Source organism: Notolepis coatsorum (assembly GCF_963971535.1).
Source record: "Notolepis coatsorum genome assembly, chromosome: 9".
NCBI classification, from domain to species: domain Eukaryota; kingdom Metazoa; phylum Chordata; class Actinopteri; order Aulopiformes; family Paralepididae; genus Notolepis; species Notolepis coatsorum.
This window is the reverse complement of record NC_140173.1, coordinates 115,572,864-115,588,953: the sequence shown is the minus strand read 5'-3', so window position 1 is coordinate 115,588,953 and position 16,090 is coordinate 115,572,864. Positions and strand designations below refer to the sequence as shown.

The window sequence follows — 16,090 nt, the reverse complement described above, 5'->3', positions numbered from 1 at the left end:
GGCTAGGGGGGTAGCTGCAGAAGCTACACTAGCGGCAGGGGCTATGCTAACCACAGAGGCCATGCCAGCCGAAGGGGCGGTCCCAGCATCAAAGGCTTTGTTAGAAGTAGGGCCTGCGCTAGCAGAGGGGGTTAGGGGGGTAGCTGTAGAAGCTACACTAGCGGCAGGGGCTATGCTAACCACGGGGGCCATGCCAGCCGAAGGGGCGGTCCCAGCATTACAGGCTACGTTAGCAATAGGGGCTGCACTAGCAGAGGTGGCTACACAAGCAGTAGAGTTCCTGCTAGCTACAGGGGCTAAGCTAGCAGTAGGGGCCGTGCTAGCTGCCTGGGCTATGCTAGCTGCGGGGCCTGTGCTAGCTGCAGGAGCTACAATTTCCAATGAAGCCAAGCCAGCCGAAGGAGTGGTCCCAGCATTAAAGGCAATGTTGACATCGGGGCTGCCCTAGCAGTGGGGGAACTAACACATTTGTTTGGGGATGATACACTGAAGTGCGCAGATGGGTGATTTTCATTAATCCAGCCAAATCCTTAATTATTTTTTACCTGAACGGAGTGCCTTGGTCTGTCAAAATTCTGTCCGGGATTCCCACTCTAGTGATAAGTAACATGAGCTACCGGGCTATACCTTTTGAGGCCATGGTGTGGAGTGGGATGGCCTCGGGGTACCGGGATTACCAGGATGTATTGATGGCCCCTGGCGCTGCAGAGTAGGGGTCCCACAAGGTCCATCCCAATCCTGCTAAAGGGAACAGAGATGATAGGCAGGGATATCAAGGGGTTACGCACGGTTGGTCGTGGAGCTACCATCTGACATTCAAGGCAGGAGCGACAATAATCCTCCACCGCTCTTTTCACCCCCGGCCAGGAAAATCTAGCCTTGATTCGGTCTAGGGTCTTCTCGACCCCCAAGTGAGCCCCTAACAAGTGAGAGTGGGCTAGGCATAGCACCGTATTTATATGTGGTCGGGGAACCAACAACAAGTCTAGAATTGTCTCCCCTTTTTTCACCACCTGATACAACAATGTTTTCTTGACAGCAAAATGTGGAAACATTAATTCTCCTACCCCATCCATCTTCTTACCGTCGACCACGGTTACTTGGCGTAGTGCTGGGGCCGAAACGTCCCGTCAGTTGTGGTGGTAAGGGTGGGGTGTCATCGTTCGGGTTGCCGGGGAACAGATCTCCCCAGACAGGCTCGTCCTCGTCGTGGAGTGATGAATCCTCTCCTCTGCTGTCGACCGGTGGACCGTTGTCCTCTGCTGGGCCGGCGGTGGGCTCCCCCTCGTCGTTGTCCTCGCTGACAGGGCTGGAGTCTTCCTCTGGTAGGGTAGTCTTCCTCTGGTAGCCTGGGGGTCCACCTTGTGTAACCCGCACATCCGGGTCCTTCGTCCATCTGGTCGGCGTGGTGGTGGACACTGTTCTGGGGGGGCCAGCGTCGTTTGGCCGCCAAACTCTCCCACAGCGGTCGGAACAATGCACAGTTGGTTCCTATTAATACTGCTACTGGGAGGTTTTCTACTACCCCCACGGTCGTCGTACATTTTCCCCGGGTGGAGGTTAGTTTGATGGTGGCGGTCGGATATTGTCTCGTCTCCCCATGTACACATGTGACTCCCACTGTTTTTCCCAGGAGGGGACCGTTCACTCTGGTTTTACCAGTGTCACTGTGCTCCCTGCTCCTAACAGTGCAGTCGTGTCGTGGTTATTAGCTCTTACTGGTGTGAGAGTGGAAACATTTGTTCTCTCCGCCCAACAGGCGATTGCAAGAGCACACGGTCGGGCGGGTGTGGTTCAGATGCTGAGGGACCGGTTTTCGGGCTGCTACTCCTCCGGTATAGCGTTTTGGACGCTTGATACACCTCCATTCCCTCTACGACCTCATCAAAACATTTAGGTTTTGTTTGGCTAATGGTTTTACGTGCATCGGCAGGTAGGGCACGTAAATATCTATCCATTGCCATTTGTTCGACTGGTGAAATGTTTCGGGCTCCGCTAATAGCCAGTTGTTTGCTAGCCGTAACAAATCATGTTGTTGTTCTCTGGGGGACAGGGTCCCGTCATATGCCCAATCATGATATCGCTGAGGGCGAGTGAGGAACGTAATCCCTGACTGTCGCAGTATTTCCTTTTTTAGAAAATCATATGTCGTATCCTCCAGCGGGGCGGTGTCATGGTAGGCTGTTTGGGCTAGCCCTGATAAGAATGGAGCCAACAAACTCACCCACTGTTCTATCGGCCAGTGTTCACGTTTGGCGGTGTGTTCAAACGCCAACAGGTAGCTTTCAATGGCATCTTCACTATTTAGTTTGACAAGGAATCGACCAGGGTTGATATTGACCGTTTGTCTTTCCACTCCGTGGACCTCTGCGCGGCATAGCAAATCGAGCGCTTCCAATCTCCATTTCTCCGCTGTCACCCATGTTTCATTCAGAATCGCGTCATGGCATGCCTGGCTATTACGCATTGCTTCCTCATGACAAATCTGATTTAACTGTTGCTGGGTATCGCTGTATCGTGCCAACTCCCGAAACAGTGTCTTAACATCAACCGGGGTTGCCATTGCTCCTGTGCTTGTGGAAAAAAAAAATTTGTCCAGAGAAGCGTGCCCGCATTCTCCACCAAATGTGATGAGCCTGGTGTTGTTCAAGCTCAACACGGACCAAAACAAACAATTTCAATGTCCACACAAGCACAATTTCAATAAATAAATGATATTTATTGTTTATCAGCCAATTCCAATGGGCAATAGGGTAATCCAAAAACAGTCCAGGGTCAAAACACGTATCAGGCTCTCGTACAAAAGAAAGGATTGTTCAATACTCAGGGTTGTCTTCCGGTCCAGGGTCAGTACACAAGGGGGTTTCTCAGCTAGTCTAGGGTCCAGTACACAATGAACACCTTCTCGCCTTCACCTCTCCTCTCACTACCTCTCACCTCGCACAACTCTGTCAACAACAATCTCTCTCTCTATACCTCGCTCCTACCTCACCTCCTCTCAACTCAACTCTCTCTGTCCTAGTGTATTTGTAGTGTGTGTGTCTGGGTGTGTGCGTGTGGGATGTGGGTGATCTAATGATGCACAGGTGTGTTCTAATCAGTACTAATCAGCTACCTAATTGCTTCCACTCCTCCCGTGGCAGTAATATCTCCCATCCTTCACATATCCATGAGACGGGGGTGATATCTGCCACAATATATATATATATATATATATATATATATATATATATATATATATATATATATATATATATATATATATATATATATATATATATATATATGGTATATACAGCATTATTGTACAGCATTATTGTTCATGCTATCATACAGAGCTATGGGTTATATGCAGGTGTATGAGTAAGTATATAGAGGGGTTATATGCAGGTATATATTCAGACAAATATGGACATATATATATACTGTATGTGGTAAATATAGAAATGTAAATATGCAGTATATACAGCACTGTTGTACATGCTATCATACAGAGTATATGGGTTGACTAAAGTATGAGGTGAGTATTATGATGACTATAATTACAGTATAGGGCAGTTGTAGACAGTGAAGCAGTAGGTAGGTATACGTTGAGTATAGGCAACAGAGTTCAGAGTTGTACAGTATGGGTAACAGAGCATAAGGTGTAGGCAATGGAGTCAGAGTTCAGAGTTTATATGGTAGGGGGGGCTGTCAATGTGACACAGAGTTCAGAGAGATGACAGCTGAGGGAAATAAGAAGATTGTAACGCTTAGTGTACTATTGAAGTAAAGAACACAGTTTAGCAGACAAGGGAGAATAAACGAGGTAGAGACGAGGGGTGAAGCTTAAAGAAAGGATATTTACTACAATCAAAACTACAAAACAAAGGAGGCACAGCCGGGCTGGCTCTGTAACAAACACGGACTGATAACAAAACAAACAGAAGAACGATCTCACTGACTGAACAAACTCACATGATAGGACAAAGGCACGGCACGGGGAACACACAGGATACTGGAGGACAGACAAGACACCTAAATACCCACACTAATTGATAATCAACAACACCTGGCCAACACAGAATCACAACATACACAATGACAGTAAAGCAATGACAAACTAAACAACAACTAGACACTAAGGCAATGACACACAACAACACAACAGGGGAGTAACATTACACATAGACAGTGGTGGCCAAAGATAATAAACAATTAGACACTATGTCTATTACTTGGAACCACAGTAGAATAGCCACCTGTACCCATAGGCTAGTCTGGCCACTAGAGGGTAGGAGACCAATGTCAGGAGGAGAGCAATGTCCAATGTTATTCTCCTGCCGGTCAGCAGGACCGGCCCTTGGGTCGTAACAGTACCCCCCTCTCAACGGGGGGCTTCCAGACCCCCGAGAACAACGTCCGCACCCAGGCGAGGGAGGAAGCCGGAACCCCGGAGGAGGCCCAAGGAGAGGACCCGGAGACCAGGAGCCGGAAGGCAGAGCGAAAGCCCCAGGAGGGGCATAGCAGCCAGGGGGGCTGAAAACGGGCGCAGACGCCCGGAGAGGGGGGGAGGGGAAGGGAACAGAGGCCCGGAGAGGGGGGGTGGGGAAGGGAACAGAAGCACGGAGAGGGAAGCCGGATCCGGGAGCAGCGGCCCGACGAGGGGAGGTGGGGACGGGCACCGAGACCCGGGGAGGGGGGCTGGACCTGGGAACAGAGGCCCGACGAGGGGGGATAGGAACAGGTACCGAAGCCCGGGAAGGGGAGCTGGACCCCGGAGCAGGATCCCGGACGAGAGCCCCTCCAGCCGCCGGACTAGGAACCGGTTCAGGGGAGCCGGAACGGAGGGGCGGCGGTGGCGACCCCCGGAGCAGGACCCAGCGTAGACCACGGCGAAGACCACGCCGAAGACCACGGCGAGGACCAGGACGCCGGTCACGGCGTGGGGGTGGACCAGACGGGAAGCCAGGACCAGTCGAGGAGCCGGAGCCCAGCGTTGCAGCCGGACCAGTTGTAGAGGCTGGGCTGGGCGTGGAGACCAGTCCGGTCTCGGCGGCGATGCGTGGCGTAGAGGCTAGGCTGGTCGTGGAAGCCGGAGGGGGAGTGATGACAGCCGGGGCTACACCGAGCGGAACCAGGCTGGCAGCGACGGCCGGGTCAGCTGTGGAGGCCTCGTCTGCTGCACCAGCCATGCAAGCTGTAGGGTCTGTGTCAGCTGGGAGGGTCTGGCTAGCTACAGAGGCTACAGAGCCACACAGTCGTGTGTGTACAGGGAGTAGAGGAGGGGACTCAGAACACAGCCCTGGGGGGCCCCTATGTTGAGGGTGATGGATGAGGAGGTGCAGTTGCCTGCTCTCACCACCTGGGGTCTGCCAGTCAGGAAGTCCAAGACCCACTGGCAGAGGTCATAGCCCAAGCCCAGGTCCCTGAGCTTGGCTATGAGTATGGAGGGGACTATGGTATTGAATGCCGAGCTGTAGTCGATGAATAGCATTCTCACATAGTTCCCCTGCCTCTTGTCCAGGTGTGATGCTGCTGTGTGCAGCACATGGGATATGGCGTCCTCCGTGGACCTGTTGGGGCGGTATGCAAATTGCAGGGGGTCCATGTTGATGGGGAGGGAGGAGCAGATGTAGCCCTTTACTAGCTTCTCAAAGCACTTCATGGCTATGGAGGTGAGAGCTACAGGGCGGTAGTCGTTGAGGCAAGCAGGCTTGGATTTTTTGGGTACAGGGATAATAGTGGACTTCTTCAGGCAGGTGGGGATGACAGCCTGTTCTAAGGACAGGTTAAATATGTCAGTGAATACTGGGGCCAGTTGGTCGGCACAGACTTTTAGGACGCGGCCGGGGATGCCGTCTGGACCTGCTGCCTTCCTGATATTCACTTTTTTAAAGGTCCGCCTCACCTCATGCTCTGTTACCCTGAACACTGCGCCTCCATCAGCAGCCGACCCCCCCCCCCCCATTGCCGAGGCTTGTGAGCTGGTGTTGTTATTACCAGCATCAAACCTCGCATAGAAGGTATTGAGGTCATTTGCTAAGGAGATGTCACTGTTCAGTTTGAGGGAGGCGCCTTTGTAGTCTGTCATCGTTTTGAGCCCCTGCCACATAGCTCTAGAGTCAGCTTGTTCAAACTGGAGTTCAATTTTATCCCTGTAGCGCCGTTTGGCCTCTGACACTGTCCTCCTTACGTTGTATCGCGCCACCTTGTGGTCATTCATGTTGCCTGCCACTAGGCCGTCGTTGTATGCTTTGGTGCGCTCTCTCAGAGCTTCACGGACGGATTTGTCTACCCAGGGTTTTTGATTTGGGTAAACTTTCATTTTGGTAGTGGGGATTGTTTCTTTCACCCTAGTACAAACATAGTCCAGCACTGTCTCCGTGTAGACATTAATGTTATCTGTGTCGCGGAACACATTCCAGTCTGTGTAGTGAAACACTGACCGGATCGTATCCTCTGACGTCAGATCCCATTTCTGCACCTCTCGCGAGACTACGGGAGTACTTTTAATTCTCTGTTTGTACTTTGGTGAAAGAAAAATGGACGCGTGATCTGATTTACCAAAGCCACTATCAGAATGAGCCTTGTAGCCACCTTTAAATTGCGTGTAACAGTGATCTAGGATGTTACCGCCTCTGGTGTTGCAAGTCACATGCTGATAGAAGTCAGGCAATACCTTTCTCAGATTGGCGCTATTGAAATCTCCCAGTACTAAAATGGCGGCGTTAACGTTCGCCACTTGTATTTTATTTACCTCGTCGTGTAGTCTGGAGAGCGCAACCTTGTTGCTGGCTTGCGGTGGAATATACACTCCGATCAGGACGATCGCCGTTAACTCCCTCGGGAGGAAGAAAGGACGACACTTGATGGTTATATATTCCAGTTCTGGGGAGCAGTGGTTGGATAATTCCTTCACGTTAGTTGGATCGCTCCAATTTTTGTTAAACATGAAGGCAATACCTCCTCCACGTTGTTTACCGAACTCTGATGACCGATCCTTGCGATGGATAAAGAAGTGATCCGCTGGTTGAATTGCGTGATCTGGAACCTCCGGTGTGAGCCATGTTTCGGTGAAGCAGAGGACATTGCAGTCCCTAACGTCTCTTTGATATTGAATCCTTGCTCGGATGTCATCCAGTTTATTGTCAATTGATTGTACATTGGCTAGCAATATACTGGGCAGTGGTGTACGGTGGCGTCTGGATCTCAGCCTGTTTCGGATCCCAGCCCTCTTTCCTCGTCGTCTTTTCCTGGGCTCTGGGAACAAAGGATCTGGTCCCAATCTCCGGAGAATTTCTTCAGGCCATTGATGCGGTTCGGAAAGCTGATCCAGTGAGTAATCCAGTTGGTAAGTTTCCCGTAATCCAATGTCTATGAGTGACTGACGGTCATATACATTAAATGCACCAACAGTTGGTATGAACAAAACTCTAAAAACTATAAATATTAACAAAAGTAAACAGTCTCGACGGAGCGAACAGAACGGCAGCCGGTCGGAGCAGCGCCATCTCAATGTTGTTGTTTACATGTTGCGTGCATGTATCCCCTCCCTACTGGAATGCACCTGATTAGAGAAATACTGGTGCTCTAGTGCGACATCTAGTGGATGAATGTTATCTATAGCACCTTTAAACTACCACCCAGCTACTGCAAATTGCAGTTAAACTAGTAATTGAACTACATCATGTACCAACATTGAGCTATATTAACTAATTGTTTTTGAATGCCATACATGTCATGCTTTCTGGAGGTGTCAGTATTTAATGTAATATCTGTAATGACGTGCCATTACTCCAATAACATACCCATACACAGCACTATCTATCTTTCAAGCAGATCTCCTGTGTATTGATAAGTGTATTGTATCTCAATCCCAAAACAACTGTAATGTTTACCCATGTAACAGAATCGATTTCAAGTCCATGTAGGAAATTGAACATCTAACGTTATAGTCAAAGTAAATGGAAACAGATGTAATAATTGTTATTATTGTGTGCACCTAATGTTTAAAGTTTATAATAAGGAGAGATGTAACTATTTTAAACTTGAGCTTCTTGAAAATATGTCTTTATATTTGTTATGTAAAAACAACTATTCGCAATAGCTGCAATCTTTTTATGATAGGCCACTCCCATTACCACGCTCCCTTTTAGCCAATTGGTATGAACACACACACACTTTAAAAATTATCTTTATTCGCTTTTTCTGGTCGTGCAGGACCGACAGCTTTTCTTGGCCACGCAGGACCGACAGAGGAGAGAGGGAGAAACGGGAGGAGAAGAGGGGAAGACATGCGGCATATGGCCACTGGGTCTGGGAAACGAACCCGGGACGACCGCTTCGCGACTCAGCGCGCTATGTGGTCTGCTACTGGAGCGCCCCACACACACACACACACACACACACTTGACCTCCATGCCAAATTTCAGCCTCCTAGGCTATGGCCGCTAGAGAGTGGAGAAATGTTTGTGGACCGACTGACCATAAACAATTGACAGAGTGACCTACAGTATAGAGCTGCTGGTTGCAACTAATATAAAGAATCCCAAACAGACAAATATAGAATCAGGTGTACTTACAGTAGGTAGTAACTCTACCTAAAACGGTTTCTCAGCTTTAAGTGAATGACTTCACCTTCAAGGAGTTTCCTGTGATGACCTTTCAAATCAATACAGACCGGGTGTGTGCCTTTTTCCTGTATAGGAAAACGACATCAATGTTGATTAATTGTCTATATTTATATATATATATAACGGATGGTACCGCGAAGCACAGTCACGAAGTACTTCAGATGTTGTGAAGTGACTGGGGTGAGTAGCGGTGCTATGGGTTCAAATGCACTCTCATCCTCAAAAAAGACACATAGACACGTTACAAAGCAGTGAGTTCACTTCTTGGTATAGCGGTCTGTGCTGTTGCCCGCGGCGTGGGAGACCCGGGTTCGAAACTCCCTTGGGGCATCGAAGTTTAAGGTGACAATGTCACAACCGTTACATATATATCCTGTGTTCCTGGCTGTCCAGGGTCATCTGTGTACACTCGACACTCACGACTCCCTCAGTCCGTCCACACCTCCATGTAAACTCATTCAGCCTCTGTCTGCTTTTCAGTCATTCAGCAACCCTTCCCCATGTCTCCAGGAGTTGGCTTATAAAGAACACAATTGTGTTCTTTATAAGTTCCGCTTCCACTGAGGCGATGTAACTTGATGTCTTTCCATTAACCAACCGCTTGGCTTTGTGGCGACCTGTCCGCACTCGGTGGTGTGTTGTGTGTGGTTGGTCCCGAGGCAGTAGGCGGGTGTTGACGGGCGTTTGGGAGCATCTGTGTTTGCTGTCATTATCTCTCTGTGTCTAGTTTTCAACCAGCTTGTGTCTTTTAAACAGCTTGACTTTCCCTGGATAGGCGCTTACATGGTTGTGTGTGTGTGTGTGTGTGTGTGTGTGTGTGTGTGACGTGTGTGTGTGTGTGTGTGTGTGTGTGTGTGTGTGTGTGTGTGTGTGTGTGTGTGTGTGTGTGTGTGTGTGTGTGTGTGTGTGTGTGTGTGTGTGTGTGTAATAATGCAGGACCTGTTCAGAGGTCTTTAATTGGCATGCAACGACACTCAATGTTTTAGCGGTTAGCACACACGGTTACACACACACACACCGGAACACACACGCATGCATTGTTCTTTGTAGGATCGCAGATGCGATTCATCTCTGCGATTAACCCATCCCGTCGTCCTTCCCCCCAAGGGCAGCTGGGAGCAGACAGGCGTCGGCGAGGGCCGCGCCAGGGGACCAATCCAAGTGCTCCTGCCCGTCTTCGTCAAGGACGCCACAGCGTTAGCGATCTGTTGTTGTGCATGTTTTTCCATTGGGTTTTATCTTATCGGGGGGGAAACCCTTGCGAGCACGGGGAGAACATGCAAACTCCACACAGAAAGGCCTGGGAGATACCCCACCTGGGTACCTGGGATCATGGAAACCTGGTCCCCAAGCGGGAATCGAACCCTGGACCTTCTTGCTGTGAGGCGACAGTGTTAACCACTACACCACCGTGCCGCCGTGCCGTGCCGTGTGTGTGTGTGCGTGCGCGTGTGAGTGTGTCTTATTGCCTTATTAAAAGTTGTGTCTGGTGTGTGAATGTATGCATACATTAGTTTGTGTGTTTGCATGCATGCTTGTGTGTGTGAGTGTGCATACGTGTGTATCTGGCATAGGTCTGTCAGTGTGTGTCAAGTTGAATTATTATGGTGCAATGTTGTTAGAAAGACTTAAAATGCCAAGCCCACAAACCAGGCGCAATCTATGCAATTATCCAAGATAATCACACCCAGAGGCTTGAGGTTTACAGCTTCACTCTCTGCTCCCTCCTCATATCTAGATGACAAGTGTGAAATATTAATAGACACACGTGTTGGTTCATAGTCATTAGGGGTGGGGGGAAAAATCAATACGTAGTAGTATCGCGATACTTTGCGTGGCGATACTGTATCGATACAGGGACGGCAAGTATCGATATTTAATTATTCATAAAAATAAAAATAAAATAATTTTATTTTTTTTGTATAAGGAAGTTGCATTGTTTATCTGTAATAGTACAGTAGTCCACACACACATGTGCATTCAGTTAAGTTGGAATATGACTGTAATACAAACAGTTCAGTTTGTCAGGTACATGCAACACAGATTACAGTGTTTACATCTGTCTGCTTGAGAAAATACCATGTTCTGCAATAATAATTATTGAAGTGAGATGAACAGACTGAACTTTATTTTATTAGATAAAACATGTTGACAAAGTTTTACTTTGCAGTTGAAAAAAGGTAATAAATTAAATTTGATAAAAAGATTTAAAAAAAGAAAAATATATTTAGTATCGCGATAGTATCGTATCGTGAGGTCTCCGGCGATTCCCACCCCTAATAGTCATGCTGTCTTATCTTTCCTCTCTGTACTTCTTACCTATTTCCTTTTCCTTTCTACTGTTTCTCTTGTCTTATCTTGTCTTCTTCTCTACTCTACTCTACTCTACTCTACTCTACTCTACTCTACTCTACTCTACTCTACTCTACTCTACTCTACTCTAGATGCTCTACTCTACTCTACTCTACTCTACTCTAGATGCTCTACTCTACTCTAGATTCTCTACTCTGCTCTAGATACTCTACTCTACTCTAGATACTCTGCTCTGCTCTACTCTACTCTACTCTACTCTACTCTTTTCTAGATACTCTACTCTACTCTAGATACTCTACTCTACTATAGATACTCTACTCTGCTCTACTCTACTCTACTCTAGATACTCTACTCTACTCTACTCTACTATAGATACTCTACTCTACTCTAGATGCTCTACTCTACTCTACTCTACTCTAGATGCTCTACTCTATTCTAGATACTCTACTTTGCTCTACTCTACTCTACTCTGCTCTACTATACTATAGTCTACTCTACTTTACTCTACTTTACTGTGCTCTACTCTAGATACTCTACTCTACTCCGCTCTTCTCTACCCTACTCTACTCTCCTTGTGCTATTGTACATACAACAGTATATTGCATGTTATATGTATTTTAAAAGACAAAAGTAGTACTCCCAGTCCCACTTATGACACACTTTCTGACTGCACGTCTGCTTTACTGCTGCTCCACTCTTATTAAGAGGGATAATTAAGAAAATATGGGTGGGACGTTGACTGGGAACAGGTGCCGAAACTAAAGAATGCAACCAATAATTCTTTATTGCAATTCCTGAGGTCAGGAATTTCACCCAATTCCAAGCCAGGTATGAAACTATGAAATACAAAGTATTTCTATATCATTTAAATGGGATCATACCATGGTAAGTACATACAGTAAGTGGTACCATGGGGATATATGTGACTTTTACCATAGCAGTACCATGGTAAATGATTTTTACAGTGGTCGGCATCATGGTAAATTATTTCTACAGTGGTCAGTAAAACTGAAATGACTACCAAACTACCATGATAGCTTTTTGTAAGGGCTACCTAAACCCCATGTTCAATTATCCTACATGCTAATGGTAGACTTTCATTAAGTGTCCTTGAGCAGGAGACTTAACCCCTAATTGCTCCCGATGAGCAGGTTGGCACCTTGCATGGTTGCCTCTGCCGTCGGTGTGTGAATGTGTGAGTGAATGGGTGAATGTGAGGAACAAAATTGTAAAGCGCTTTGGATAAAAGCACTATATAAAATGCACCATTTACCATTACTGTCCTGTCTTTGGCAACACTTACGTCTGTACCGCACTGGAAACCAACTAATGTTAGCTAGCTAGCTATTTTCTTTGTTGGTGGTTTTTAGCCGCTTTATGTGCTCAATGTTTCCCCCCTCGAATTGCTCGAATATGTATGATCCACGCTCAACCTACTGAGGCGCTAGGGCAATGGTATGGTGTTACCAAGACAGGAGGGGACTAGCTAGAGGCATCCACACCAAAGAGGGTAATAGATAGGAAGAGGGATATCATCCGGGAAAATGAATAGGAGGCAATGTCCTCACTGAAAACTCAATGCACATCATTAGGAAAACGGACTTGTACAATAGCAATCAACTGCTTATATATGAGGAATGTCAATTTCAATATTGTAAATTGAATATTTTCTCAATTTGATTTCAAATCTAGCCAAATCGTTAGCCTAGCTTACCCTTGTTGTTTGTAAACCATCAAAAAAGGTGAAACACGTCATCAGTATGTCGTAGGCGAGACTAGTGATTCAGGGTCTGGATCCAGGCAAGTAGGAGAGATGTGGAGGTGGAGAGAGTTCTTTACTGGCTATCACTATACACTGAGTATATAAAACATTAGTCCGTTCTGTTCATGACAAAAACACAGGTTTCTGACTGATAATTTGAAATGCTGGTTATTCTGTACTTCCTTACAATGTAAAATATAATATTTATAACTGGGTTTAAAGTGCCATATAAAGTATATAATCATTGTGAAATAGAGGTGACAACTGTGATCCCTATATCGATTTCAACTATTAAATCCACCTCCATCATGAAGGGGAGATGTAGATAGTGACGAGGAGACAAGTTAGAGTTAAGATTTTTGAGCCTTGATACATGCATTTTTGTACACTGGGATTGGTGTATGTATGACTCGTAGAGCGATTTTTATGTCCTTAATACTAAAATGAACAACCATCCTAAAAAGTCAAATAAACCAAGATTCTAACCTCATACACAATGATCCTTCTGTGCCTCTGTCTCAGCCGTCCTACTGTCTTAATAAAACTATTTTTCCATTGTAATGTGGGCCTATGAAGCCTGTTGAGACATGTAGCTGTGACTATGAGCTATAAACTTGACTACTCGGTAGAGTGATCTGAACCACGACTATAAACTATTCACATGTATAGACTAGTAACACATTTTCTACCTCCACGTTTCGGCAGTGAAATCCGCCTTCATCAGAAGCATCGCTGGTGGTGAAGGCGGTAGATTTCACCGCCGAAACGTCAAGGTAGGAAAGTCTCACTAGTCTATACTGTAGATATATATATATATATATTATATTTATAGTATTGTAAATTGAGACTAGGTGAACCTTTTCCAATCTAATCTCTACTGTCTCCAGGTGCTGCCAGGTTGGTGGGGGGATCATCCGGCCCGAGCGGGCGTCTGGAGGTGTATCTGAACGGCCAGTGGGGGGCGCTGTGTGACACGCACTGGACTGACCACGACGCCAGCGTGATCTGCAGGCAACTCGGACTGGGGTGAGAGAATGGCTTTTTCAGCTTTGGATAACTTTCTTGGGCATGGAGGAGTGGGTGCTTGATGATGATTTCTGTGCAGTGGTAGAGAAGGTAGAAACATTGGAAAGGCATGGTATTACTGTTTCTGTGCTTCTTGTTTACAAGAAACTGTAATAAAACCCCAATTTATAGAATTTCTGTTGATATATTTCTCATTATCTGTTTTTCAACGTATCTCTCCTGCCCTCTTTCCCTCCCTTCATCCTTTCTTCCCTCCCATCTCTCTCTCTCCTCCACTCCTCCATCCAGTGAGATCGGCACGGCCCTGCAACACTCATACTTTGGTCCCGGCTCTGGGCTTTTCCACTATGAGAGGCTGGGTTGCCGTGGCAACGAGAACTCCCTCCTAGAGTGCCGGAGCAGGAAGTTTGTCACCGGTGACTGTAACCATGGCAACGAGGCGGGGGTGGTGTGTGCCGTACCTGAAGGTGAGACCTGAGAATGTCAGCGAGTGTTGCCACGGGGGACGCACAGCACTGTACAGTATATGCTGCAAAACAGTTAAGACAATAAACATTGTAGGCTTTTCTTATCAAGTCAAGTCAAATGTATTTATAAAGCACATTTTAAAAACAACCCATGTTGACTTAAAGTGTTGTACAGACCAGGGCGAGTTAGTAAAATCACTAAGGGACTAATACTTTATTTTTTATTGAAAGAGCTCACATAGGCATCGATACACACAATAGTGCATAGGCATAAATCAACTAATTAAAAAGAGATCTTAGGCACAAAACACCATATATGGGATCCAAAAGGCTTGCGAAGAAAATTTTATTTTGAGCCTGAACTTAAAGGAATCAACAGAAGGGGCAGATCTAACAAAAAGGGGGATGTTGTTCCACAGTCTAGAGAGGCTGCAACAGTAAAGGCACCGTCACCCCTGAGCTTAAATGTATAACGCGGGATGACCAGGAGCCCCAAGGCAGCTGACCAGAGGGACGTGGTGGAGTAGGGGGTTACGAGGTCTGTGATGTAGGACCTTATACCCTACTTTTTCTTATATCCTACTTTGGCTTCCCCGGTGAAAACTGTTTCTTGGAGAGACTGTAAAAAAATACATCTGGGCAAACAATTTCCCCTTTGAACAGATTTTCAAAAGAGAAAGCCAGCTTGAGGCCGATCAGGTTACGCTACCCCGACTTAAGATATTTATATGAGGTTGTATCATTTGGAGTGGAGTTCAATCGGTCAGATTTTCCAACATTCAAATATGTATTTAACTTACCTTCAGGGAGGTACAGAAAGTTCGACTCGGTTCCAGAGCCGAGGCCTGCCGGGTCAGGTTACGTTAGCCGCTTACGTACCTGGGATGCTATTTTGGCCTCCCCTCTCACCGCAATGCAAAGTCAATGGGAGTTTAGAATCCAAGACGGGAGCTGCGCAATTTGAGGACAAACTGGGAGCGAGTGTTTCTAACTCAGTGAGCCACAGAAAGTGTTATCTGTTGTGCAAAAGAAAATGGAGTCTGATGAAGATTCACCCTATATTGTCTTTGGAATAACTTCACTGCTGCAACACGACTGGGGCTGATGCATGCCCAGTTGTATGGGGGAATGGTACTGCCATGGTATAAGTTATGTATTGACATGGTAAATTTTTTTTAATACCAATAGGAAATACCATGATAATTCTTTATAAAGGTATTTGCTATCTCATGTACCTCCGTAGCCTATTTAAAAGGCAGGAATCATGCCTGATATATGTCTGTGTTTTGTGTCTCTGTAACGGTTGATAAGTCTTGTAAAATATATGTATTACATTTTATTTATTTTTTATTTAAAGGAAAACTCCAACATTTTGGGAAATTAGCTTATTTGCCATCTACCCTGGAGTTAGATAAGAAGATACATACCTTTTTTCTTCTCTGTGCATGCAGTAGGATTAGTTAGACGCGCACCGTTAGCCTAGCTTAGCGATCACTGGAAGTAGGTTCCTCCATTAGCCTAGTTCCCAACGTCTTCCTACTCCTACTGCATGCACAGAGAAGAAAAAGGTATGCATCTTCTTGTCTAACTCCAGGTTTCCCAAAATGTTGGAGTGTTAAGATACATACCTTTTTCTTCTCTGTGCATGCAGTAGGAGTAGGAAGACGCGCACCGTTAGCCTAGCTTAGCGTCAGTCACTGGAAGTAGGTTCCTCCATTAGCCTAGTTCCCAATGTCTTCCTACTCCTACTGCATGCACAGAGAAGAAAAAGGTATGTGTCTTCTTGTCTAACTCCAGGGTAGATGGCAAATAAGCTAATTTCCCAAAATGTTGGAGTTTTCCTTTAAAGAAAGAAAGAAAGTTGCCCACATATCTCATATCAAGGTAAACTCCCCCTGAGACCAGGG

The 16,090-nt window shown here is 46.4% G+C and overlaps 1 protein-coding gene across 2 annotated transcripts in view; it reads left to right on the top strand.

Annotated features, from left to right (window-relative positions):
- LOC311234170 (neurotrypsin) overlaps positions 1–16,090 on the top strand; it is a 97,708-nt gene that overhangs the window by 29,246 nt on the left and 52,372 nt on the right. For both annotated transcript variants that reach the window (XM_084321285.1, XM_084321284.1), the window contains exons 4-5: positions 13,578–13,716; positions 14,005–14,183. In XM_084321285.1, coding sequence (XP_084177411.1) covers positions 13,578–13,716; positions 14,005–14,183 — 318 coding nt within the window. The remainder of the gene's footprint in view (positions 1–13,577; positions 13,717–14,004; positions 14,184–16,090) is intronic.